Raw genomic sequence first — 12,100 nt, 5'->3', positions numbered from 1 at the left:
ATTAATCGCTTGCACAGTGCTCCTTGGGATGTTTAAAGCTTGGGAAATCTTTTTGTATCCAAATCCGGCTTTAAACTTCTTCACAACAGTATCTCGGACCTGCCTGGTGTGTTCCTTGTTCTTCATGATGCTCTCTGCGCTTTTAACGGACCTCTGAGACTATCACAGTGCAGGTGCATTTATACGGAGACTTGATTACACACAGGTGGATTGTATTTATCATCATTAGTCATTTAGGTCAACATTGGATCATTCAGAGATCCTCACTGAACTTCTGGAGAGAGTTTGCTGCACTGAAAGTAAAGGGGCTGAATAATTTTGCACGCCCAATTTTTCAGTTTTTGATTTGTTAAAAAAGTTTGAAATATCCAATAAATGTCGTTCCACTTCATGATTGTGTCCCACTTCTTGTTGATTCTTCACAAAAAAATACAGTTTTATATCTTTATGTTTGAAGCCTGAAATGTGGCAAAAGGTCGCAAAGTTCAAGGGGGCCGAATACTTTCGCAAGGCACTGTATATACACACATACATACACACACACGGGCGCACACAGTTGTGGCCAAAAGTTTTGAGAATGACACAAATATTAATTTCCACAAAGTTTGCTGCTTCAGTGTCTTGAGATATTTTTGTCGGATGGTATTATGGAATACTGAAGTATAATTACAAGCATTTCATAAGTGTCAAAGGCTTTTATTGACAATTACATGAAGTTGAAGCAAAGAGTCAATATTTGCAGTGTTGACCATTCTTTTGGTCTGGGGAGTTCCCTGGCCATGGACCAAAAATATTGATGTTTTGTTCCCCGAGCCACATAGTTATCCCTTTTGCCGTATGGCAAGGTGCTCCATCATGTGGGAAAAGGCATTGTTCGTCACCAAACTGTTCCTGGATGGTTGGGAGAAGTTGCTCTCGGAGGATGTGTTGATACCATTCTTTATTCATGGCTGTGTTCTAGGGGCAAAATTGTGAGTGAGCCCACTCCCTTGGCTGAGAAGCAACCCCACACACACATATGAATGGTCTCAAGATGCTTTACTGTTGGCATGACACAGAACTGATGGTAGCACTCACCTTGTCTTCTCCGGACAAGCTTTTTCCAGATGTCCCAAACAATCGGAAAGGAGATCAGAGAAAATGACTTTACCCCAGTCCTCAGCAGTCCAATCCCTGTACCTTTTGCAGAATATCCGTCTGTCCCTGATGTTTTTCCTGGAGAGAAGTGGCTTCTTTGCTGCCCTTCTTGACACCAGGCCATCCTCCAAAAGTCTTCGCCTCACTGTGCGTGCAGATGCACTCACACCTGCCTTCTGCCATTCCTGAGCAAGCTCTGTACTGGTCGTGCCGATCCCGCAGCTGAATAAATTTTAGGAGACGGTCCTGGCGCTTGCTGGACTTTCTTGGGCGCCCAACAATTGAACCGCTCTCCTTGAAGTTCTTGATGATCCGATAAATGGTTGATTTAGGTGCAATCTTACTGGCAGCAATATCCTTGCCTGTGAAGCCCTTTTTGTGCAAAGCAATGATGACGGCACGTTTTTCCTTGCAAGTAACCGTGTTTGACAGAGGAAGAACAATGATGATTCCAAGCACCACCCTCCTTTTGAAGCTTCCAGTCTTTTATTCGAACTCAATCAGCATGACAGAGTGATCTCCAGCCTTGTCCTTATCAACACTCACACCTGTGTTAACTAGAGAATCACTGGCATGAAGTCAGCTGGTCCTTTTGTGGCAGGGCTGAAATGCAGTAGAACTGTTTTTGGGGGATTCATGTCATTTGCATGGCAAAGAGGGACTTTGCAATTAATTGCAATTCATCTAATCACTCTTTATAACATTCTGGAGTATATGTAAATTGCCATCATACAAACTGAGGCAGCAGACTTGAAAATGTATGTGTGTGTCACTCAAAACTATAGGCCACGACTGTGTGTGTGTGATATATATGTATTTGTTATTATCCAATTACTCTACATTGTAGAATTTGTATTTATTTAACTAGGCAAGTCAGTTAAGAACAAATTATTATTAACAATGCGGCCTACCAATGACAACCTTATGTTATTTTAAACAAGAGAGACAACACAACACAACACTACATAAAGAGAGGCCTAAGACAACATAGCAAGGCATAAACGCATGATAACACAGCATGGGAGCAACAACATGGCAGCAGCACAAAACATGGTACAAACATTATTGGGCACAGACAACAGCAAAGGTCAAGAAGGTAGAGACAACAATACATCACTCAAAGCAGCCACAACTGTCAATAAGATTGTCCATGATTGAGTCTTTGAATGAAGAGATGGAGATAAAACTGTCCAGTTTGTGTTTGTTGCAGCTCGTTCCAGTCGCTAGGTGCAGCGAACTGAAAAAACAAGCAACCCAGGGATGTGTGCACTTTGGCGACCTTTAACAGAATGTGACTGGCAGAACGGGTGTTGGAGGATGAGGGCTGCAGTAGATATCTCAGATAGGGGGGAGTGAGGCCTAAGCGGGTTTTATAAACAAGCATCAACCAGTGGGTCTTGCGACGGGTATACAGAGTAGTATAGAGTGCAGTGATGTGGCCTATAAGGAGAATTGGTGGCAAATAGGATGGCTGAATCGTAAAGAACATTTAGCTGCTCGAGAGCACCCTTACTATAAATTATGTCTCCATAATCTAGCATGGGTAGGATGGTCATCTGAATCAGGGTTAGTTTGACAGCTGGGGTGAAAGAGGAGTGATTACGATAGAGGAAACCAAGTCTAGATTTAACGTTAGCCAGCAGCTTTGATATATGCTGAGTGAAGGACAGTGTAAAGTCGAGCCACACTCCCAAGTACTTGTATGAGGTGACTACCTCAAGCTCTAAGCCCTCAGAGGTAGTAATTAACACCTGTGGGGAGAGGGGCATTATTCTTACCAAACCACATGACCATTGTTTTGGAGGTGTTCAGAACAAGGTGAAGGGCAGAGAAAGCTTGTTGGACACTAAGACAGCTTTGTTTTAGAGCGTTAAACACACAATTTGGGGAGGGGCCAGGTGAGTATAAGATTATCATCTGCATATAAAAATTGATGAGAGAGCTTCCTACTGCCTGAGCTATGTTGTTGATGTAAATTGAGAAGAGTGTGGGGCCTAGTATCGAGTCTTGGGGGTACTCCCTTGGTGACAGGCAGCGAAGACATCAAAATGATAAAATAAGGAGGCTCGATCCTAGGCCCCAAGCTCTTCTCAATTTATACACACACACATAACAAAAGTTTATTTATTTTTACTATTTTCAACATTGTAGAACAGTGAAGACATCAAACTATGAAATAACACATACAGAACCATGTTGTTACCAACAAAGTGTTAAACAATTCAAAATATATTTTATATTTGAGATTCTTCAAAATAGCCACCCTTTGCCTTGACAGCTTTGCACACTCTTGGCATTCTCTCAACAAGCTTCAGGAGGAATGTTTTTCCCACATATGCTGAGCACATTCTGGCTGCTTTTCCTTCACTCTGTGGTCCAACTCATCCCAAACCATCTCAAATGGATTGAGGTCAGGTGATTGGGGAGGCTAGGTCATCTGATGCAGCACTCATTACACTCCTTTTTGGTTGAATAGCCCCTACACAGCCTGGAGGTGTGTTAGGTCATTGTCCTGTTGAAAAACAGATGATATCCCATCTGGTTTGGGCTTAGTGGGACTGGCGTATTGCTGCAGAATGCTGTGGGAGCCATGCTGGTTAAGTGTGCATTGAATTCTAAATCAAATCACAGACCGTGTCACCAGCAAAGCACCGACACCCCATCACACCTCCTCCTCTATCCTTCACGGTGGGAACCAAACATGCGGAGATCATCTGTTCATCTACTCTGCGTCTCACAAAGACACGGCGGTTGGAACCAAAAATCTCAAATTTGGACTCATTAGACCAAAGGAAAGATTTCCACCGATCTAATGTCCATTGCTCGTGTTTCTTGGCCCAAGCAATTCTTTGTCTTGTTGGTGTCCTTTAGTAGTGGTTTCTTTGCAGCAATTTGACCATGAAGGCCTGATTCACGCAGTCTCCTCTGAACAGTTGATGTTGAGATGTGTCTGTTACTTGAACTCTTTGAAGCATTTATATGGACTGCATGCGTATGGTAAAGGTAACTCTGGGTCTTCCATTCTTGTGGCGGTCCTCATGAGAGCCAGTTTCATCATAGCACTTGATGGTTTTTGCAACTGCATTTGAAGAAACTTTCAAAGTTCTTGAAAATATCCAGATTGACTGACCTTCATGTCTTAATGTAATGATGGACTGTCATTTCTCTTTGCTTATTCGAGCTGTTCTTGACATAATATGGACTTGGTCTTTTACCAAATAGGGCTATCATCTGTATACCAACCTTGTCACAACACAACTGATTGGCTCAAACTCATTATGGAAAGAAAATCCACCAATAACTTTAAACAAGGCACACCTGTTAATTGAAATGCATTCCAGATGACTAATTCATGAAGCTTGTTGAGAGAATGCCAAGAGTGCACAAAGCTGTCCTCAAGGTAAAGGGTGGGTACTTCAAATAACCTCAATTATTAAACATTTTGATTTGTTTAACACTTGTCTGGTTATGTGTTATTTCATAGATTTGATGTCTTCAATATTATTCTACAAAGTAAAAATATATATATATTTTTAAAGTAAAATTAAAGAAAAACGCTGGAATGAGTAGGTATGTCCAAACTTTTGACTGGTACTGTAAGTATTCAGACCCTTTACTCAGTACTTTATTGAAGCACCTTTGGCAGCGATTACGGCATTGAGTCTTCTTGGGTATGCCACTACAAGCTTGGCACACCTGTATTTGGTGAGTTTCTCCCATTCTTCTCTGCAGATCCTCTCAAGCTCTGTCAGGTTGGATTGGGAGCGTTGCCGCATAGCTATTTTCTGGTCTCTCCAGATGTTTGATCGGGTTCAAGTCCGGGCTCTTACTGGGCCACTCAAGGACATTCAGAGACTTGAGCCAAAGCCACTCCTGCATTGTCTTGGCTGGGTGCTTAGGGTCATGGTCCTGTTGGAAGGTGATCCTTCTCTCCAGTCTGAGGTCCTGAGCAGGTTTTCATCAATCTCTGTACTTTGCTCTGTTCATCTTTCCCTCGATCCTGACTAGTCTCCCAGTCCCCGTCACTGAAAAACATCCCACAGCATGATGCTGCCACCACCATGCTTCACTGTAGGGATGGTGCTAGGTTTCCTTCAGACGTGACACTTGGCATTCAGATCAAAGAGTTGGTTTCATCAGACCAGAGAATCTTTTTTTCTCATGGTCTGAGAGTCTTTAGGTGCCTTTTGGCAAACTCCAAGCAGGCTGTCTTGTGCCTTTTACTGAGGAGGCTTCTGTCAGGCCACTCTAGCATAAAGGCCTGTTTGGGTGGAGTGCGTCATTGATGGTTGTCCTTCTGGAAGGTTCTCCCATCTCCACAGAGGAACTCTGGAACTCTGTCAAGAGTGACCATAGGGTTCTTGGTCACTTGCCTGACCAAGACCCTTCTCCCCGATTGCTCTGTTTGGCAGGGCGGCCAGCTCCAGGAAAAGTATTGGTGGTTCCAAACTTCTTCCACTTAAGAATGATGGAGACCACTGTGTTCCTTGGGACCTTCAATGCTGCAGACATTTTTGGTTACCCTTCCCCAGATCTATGCCTCAAAGTGTGTCTCAAAGCTCTACAGACAATTCCTTTGACCTCATTACTTTTTTTTGCTCTGACATGCACGGTTAACTGTGGAACCTTATATGTGTGAGCCTTTCCAAATCATGTCCAATCAACTGAATTTATCACAGGTGGACTCCAATCAAGTTGTAGAAACATCTCAAGGATGATCAATGGAAACAGGATGCACCTGAGCTCAAATTCTAATCTCATAGCAAAGCAAATGCTTATGTAAAGGCATTTATGTTTTTATTTTTAATAAATTAGGTTTTTGCTTTGTCAATATGGGATATTGTGTGTAGACTGAGAATTATAATTTATTTAAAGCATTTTAGAATAAGGCTGTAACGTAACAAAATGTGGAAAAAGTCAAGGGGTCTGAATACTTTCCGAAGGCACTGTATGTAAACTCAAAAAAAGAAAGAAAAGAAACATCCCATTTTCAGGATCCTGTCTTTCAAAGATAATTCATTAAAATCCAAATAACTTCACAGATCTTCATTGTAAAGGGTTTAAACACTCTTTCCCATGCTTGTTCAATGAACCATAAACAATTAATGAACATGCACCTGTGGAACAGTCATTAAGACACTAACAGCTTACTTACGGTAGGCAATTAAGGTCACAGTAATGAAAACTTAGGACACTAAAGAGGCCTTGCTACTGACTCTGAAAAACACCAAAAGAAAGATGCCCAGGGTCCCTGCTCTTCTGCGTGAACGTGCCTTAGCATGCTGCAAGGAGGCATGAGGACTGCAGATGAGGCCAGGGCAATAAATTGCAACGTTCGTACTGTGAGACGCCTAAGACAGCGCTACAGGGAGACAGGACGGATAGCAGATCGTCCTCGCAGTGGCAGACCCCGTATAACAACACCTGCACAGGATCGGTACATCCAAACATCACACCTGTAGGACAGGTACAGGATGGCGGTAACAACAACTGCCCGAGTTACACCAGGAATGCACAATCTCTCCATCAGTGCTCAGACTGTCCGCAATAGGCTGAGAGAGGCTGGACTGAGGGCTTGTAGGCCTGTTGTAAAGGCAGGTCCTCAACAGACATCAACGTTGCCTATGGGCACAAACCCACCGTCACTGGACCAGACAGGACCGGCAAAAAGTGCTCTTCATTGACGAGTCCCATTGAGCACATCTGGGAACAGTTGGATCGGAGGGTGAGGGACTAGGGCCATTCCCCTCGGAAATGTCTGGGAGCTTGCAGATGCCTTGGTGGAAGAGGGGTAATATCTCACAGCAAGAACTGGCAAATCTGGTGCAGTCCATGAGGAGGAGATGCACTGCAGTACTTAATGCAGCTGGTGGCCACACCAGATACTGACTGTTACTTTTGATTTTGACTCCCCCCTTTGTTCAGGGACACATTATTCCAGTTATGTTAGTCACATGTCGGTGGAACTTGTTCAGTTTATGTCTCAGTTGTTGAATCTTGTTATGTTCATACGAATATTTACACATGTTAAGTTTTCTCAAAATAAACGCAGTTGACAGCGAGTGGACGTTTCCTAAGTTTCCTAAAAATGTACGCTATGGCAAATAGGGAATAGGCCATTTGGCTTGTCGCAATGCTGTGTATTCAGCATTGCGCTGCCAGACTCCGGTGGCAAAATCAAGTTCAAATATGCTAAAACATAGTTTATGATATTACAATGTCATTACCATCGACAATGACTGTCAAACATCATTGATACATAAAATTGCCAAACCCTACTTTAGAATCTGTGGTCCTACTGAGACCCAGCCACCACTTTACCTTGACCTCTGCATCCTGGTCTCCATCCACCTCTATCAGGGTGTACTTCCCCGGGTGAGACACAAAGTTGTCCCGCTCCTTCCAGCTGTTCTTCGTCTTGTCTTTGAACTTCTTCTCAAAGTCTTTGATGGCTTTGTCTGGGCTGATAGGTTTGATAGGTTTGACTGGCCTGTTTCCCCCTGTAAGGGAGAGAGGAGAAGATGATGCTTCAATTCTGGGGTCTCAAGAAATTAATAGCTTAGAATTTAACATAGTTAACAAAAATGTAGATTTACTACTAAAGTATACACAGGAATGTCTAGTAAACTACCATCGTGTCTGTCAAATATTAAGCTTACCACTCTTCCCCATCTGGTCCAGCAGTAGTAAGAGTTATCTATACACAACACTTGAATGACATAAAACTTGTTGTTGTTATTTCCAATGTTGGTCTGATTCAGCATGCAATCATAATCTTCATACACCTGTGGGGGAGATTAAAGGAGGAACATTATTCAGGAAAGCAGTCAGATAAAAATGAGCACATTCATCTATTGCACTGCACAGCAGTCTGTCCTGCTGATGTGACTGCAAGGCTGATCAAACAATTAAAGTCAAATACCTGTAACTAGTGACAGTTTCTCAGATTCTGCTATATATGAATGATTAGCAAACATGGTGTAGCAACACATTGGTCTTTTGAAACAGCTATAACTGAATGCAGCATATACAGTAGATATGAGTGACCTTACACACTCATTATCTCAGGTATCTTGAGGGAGCGTACACTACAACTGAGCAGAGGTAATGTCTTGAACAAGGAAAGAAGAGAATAGTCCCCTTCTGCATTAGATTAATTCAAGGGGCGAGTGTCTCTCACTTTCAGGGAGTTTACTTCCAACTGAAACTATTACTGTACCCTACATGTCACTTCTAAGGTTTGTATATTGGAAAGTAGTCAAACCTCATTGATTCTAAATGAAGGGTGTGGCTGAAGTGAACTCACAAAGCCATTCATTGTCATAGCCTTTACAGTCAGTGTGTGACAAGTAGAGGTCGACCGATTAATCGGAAATCTGTATTTTTTGGACACCAATTTGGCCGATTTAAAAAAAATGTTTTTTTATTTAATCTTTATTTAACTAGGCAAGTCAGTTAAGAACACAATTCTTATTTTCTTAATTTTCAATGACGGCCTAGGAACGGTGGGTTAACCCCCTCGTTCCGGGGCAGAACGACATCGACAATGACTGTCAAACATCATTGATACATAAAATTGCCAAACCCTTGTCAGCTCGGGGGATTCAATCTTGCAACCTTACAGTTAACTAGTCCAACGCTCTAACCACCTGCCTCTCATTACACTCCACGAGGTGTGCAATGCACTCCACGTTACGCGAATGCAGTAAGCCAAGGTAAGTTGCTAGCTAGCATTAAACATATCTTATAAAAAACAATCAATCAATCATAATCACTACTTAAACTAGTAATATTATCAACCATGTGTAGTTATCTAGCGTGTCCTGCGTTGCATATAATCGATGCGGTGCGTATCGTTGCTCCAATGTGTACCTAACCATGAACATCAATGCCTTTCTTAAAATCAATACACAGAAGTATATATATTTAAACCTGCATATTTAGCTAAAATAAATCCAGGTTAGCAGGCAATATTAACCAACAGTTTGGGCTGCCTAATTTGCCAGAATTTTACGTAATTATGACATAACATTTTAGGTTGTGCAATGTAACAGGAATATTTAGACTAATGGACCCCTTAGATAAAATACAGAACGATTCCGTATTTCAATGAAAGAATAAACATCTTGTTTTCGAGATGATAGTTTCCGGATTCGACCATATTATTATTTTTTATTTTACTTTTATTTAACTAGGCAAGTCAGTTAAGAACAAATTCTTATTTTCAATGACGGCCTGTTCAGGGGCAGAACGACAGATTTGTAACTTGTCAGCTTGGGGATTTGAATCTCCAACCTTTCGGCTGCTAGTCCAACGCTCTAACCACTAGGCTACCCTGCGGCCCCTAATGACCTAAGGCTCGTATTTCTGTGTGTTATTATGTTATAACTAAGTCTATGATTTGATAGAGCAGTCTGACTGAGCAGTGGTAGGCAGCAGCAGGCTCGTAAGCATTCATTCAAACAGCACTTTCATGCGTTTTGCCAGCAACTCTTCGTTGTGCGTCAAGCATTGCGTTGTTTATGACTTCAAGCCTATCAACTCCCGAGATTAGGCTTGTGTAACCGATGTTAGCTAGTTAGCGGGGTGCGCGCTAATAGAGTTTCAAACGTCACTCACTCTGAGACTTGGAGTGGTTGTTCCCCTTGCTCTGCATGGGTAACGCTGCTTCGAGGGTGGCTGTTGTCATTGTGTTCCTGGTTCGAGCCCAGGGAGGAGCGAGGAGAGTGACGGAAGCTATACTGTTACACTGGCAATACTAAAGTGCCTATAAGAACATCCAATAGTCAAAGGTTAATGAAATACAAATGGTAGAGAGAAATAGTCCTATAATTCCTTTAATAACTACAACCTAAAACTTCTTACCTGGGAATATTGAAGACTCATGTTAAAAGGAACCACCAGCTTTCATATGTTCTCATGTTCTGAGCAAGGAACATAAACGTTAGGTTTCTTACATGGCACATATTGCACTTTTACTTTCTTCTCCAACACTTTGTTATTGCATTATTTAAACCAAATTGAACATGTTTCATTATTTATTTGAGGCAAAATATATTTTATTGATGTATTATATTAAGTTAAAATAAGTGTTCATTCAGTATTGTTGTAATTGTCATTATTATAAATAGTTTTTTATTTAAATCGGCCGATTAATCGGTATCGGCTTTTTTTGGGTCCTCCAATAATCGGTATCGGCGTTGAAAAATCATAAATTGGTCTACCTCTAGTGACAAGTGCTTCAATCACAGTAACACTTTCAAAGTACCTCAATGAGTACTACTGACTGCACAGGAGGACTTTTGAGCTGAAATAGTATACAATATATATGTATGATTGGTGGCACAGGCAGCCCAGTAAAGAGCCTACTCCCTGCCTTGATACGGCATGATGTCCAACTCACCCTTCCTGAATGCTGTTCTGACAGCAAGCAGTGCTCATCAGCCTTCCTTTTGCCCTTCACTTCTGGCCCTGCAGCCTTCAGAGCCTCTTTGGCAGAGGTAAATGCATCCTTTGGTGTGTCAGGCTCTTGCTTGACCTTCTTTCCACCCACTTTATTGGCTTTGGTGGATGAGGCAGCCCTTCTCTTTGGTGCCATCCCTTATCTGTATTTAAATCACTGCAGAAAAGAGAAACATTATGCATCAACAAAACACTACATTTTGAAGATAGTATTGATGCACTTGAGGCAGGTGCTTTTCACCTTTTCTGGCACACTGGCCAATGGCAGTGGTGTTTTGATACAGCTGAGTGAGGCGTGGTACTTCCAGTAACACAGAAGTAGCAGCAGAAACAGCAGACAAGCTTTGACGTGGCTGGTAAATTCCCTGACCTGTCTGAGGCACTGAGAAGGTTGAGCGAGTGCTAATTAGCTAGCTATAGCAGCTGTCCTAGCTGTATTTCCATGTACAACCCCTCAGTAATGTTTAGGTATATAGCTAGCTAGTTTAGTTAGCTTGGCACAAAGTCCAGTAACTTCATTTTGTGGGTGTGTAGCTAGCTAGCTAGCTAACGTTAGCTTAACGCCGTTGGTATCGAGAAGTTCACGCACTAGCGTTAGCTAGCAAACTACAAGGCTATGGATGCCGCTACAGTTGACAGGAATTGGAAGCTAGCTAAATAATTTGCGAACCTTTATCGACTTGCTACTTACCTTAGAGCAGGTATTCGGCAGCTCGTGCGGTCACTGTCAGAAGTAGCAGAACAAAATATTTTGACAGGCACACTTCTCAACGACTGTCGAGGAAGTTCTACTTCCGATTTTAGAGACGGGGGGGGGGTAAGCGGCATCCAGAAAGTTGCAGATACAAATGTACATTATAGAGCACGCACACAAGGTGCAGTTTTGAAATGTTATTGTTCATCCGCAGTTTTTCTCTTATTATGTTAGTCACTGACAGTCACTCAATTAGACCAAATCAGCTAAAACATTTTAGATTGGTAAATTAGTCTAGCCATCTATCTAAAATGGCAGTAATCATGGTCGAAGTAATGTTAGTCACTCTCACTCAGATATCATATAAAAAAACTGCTAACATTTCTCTACCCCATGGCAGTGTGTAGACTTGCAGCAAACTTGCTTTATAAGTACAACAAAAATTCTATGCCCCATGGCAAAATGTGTAGAATTGCAGAAAATTAACTCTGAAACATTCTCTCTGCTGGCAAGAGGGGGGCCGCTAAAATGCTTTGGGGGAAAAAGGCTAGTGCTAGTGCCGTCTCTGAGTGCATGTGTGGGTATGGATGTGGGTACCGCAGACCCACGTGCCACTGCGGCCACTCATGATTAGTTCAGATTTTTTTGTGGCCAACACCCCCATCAATGTTTCCCATCAGAGAGACTGTCTGTTCAAGGTGTGGTCCGTAATTCATATTACACACTGAGACCTTCATGTGCACATTATTTGATAGGGAAATCAATCTGAATTTCTGAATTCAATGTTGTGCCATTCGGTATTGAATA

General features: G+C 42.1%; 1 protein-coding gene across 1 annotated transcript in view; it reads right to left on the bottom strand.

The window, feature by feature from the left end:
- LOC139413562 (protein mono-ADP-ribosyltransferase PARP3-like) overlaps window positions 1–11,396 on the bottom strand; it is a 28,837-nt gene extending 17,441 nt beyond the window's left edge. Inside the window, 5 exon segments of the mRNA XM_071161068.1 lie at window positions 7,459–7,607; window positions 7,610–7,637; window positions 7,797–7,922; window positions 10,541–10,756; window positions 11,291–11,396. Of these exon segments, the coding sequence (XP_071017169.1) occupies window positions 7,459–7,607; window positions 7,610–7,637; window positions 7,797–7,922; window positions 10,541–10,735 (498 nt within the window). The 5' untranslated portion in view covers window positions 10,736–10,756; window positions 11,291–11,396.
- Window positions 11,397–12,100: the final 704 nt, after the last annotated feature.

Source organism: Oncorhynchus clarkii, chromosome 7 (genome assembly GCF_045791955.1).
Source record: "Oncorhynchus clarkii lewisi isolate Uvic-CL-2024 chromosome 7, UVic_Ocla_1.0, whole genome shotgun sequence".
Taxonomy (NCBI): Eukaryota; Metazoa; Chordata; class Actinopteri; order Salmoniformes; family Salmonidae; genus Oncorhynchus; species Oncorhynchus clarkii.
The sequence above is the reverse complement of the archived record's forward strand: the minus strand, read 5'-3'. Positions and strand labels throughout refer to the sequence as shown.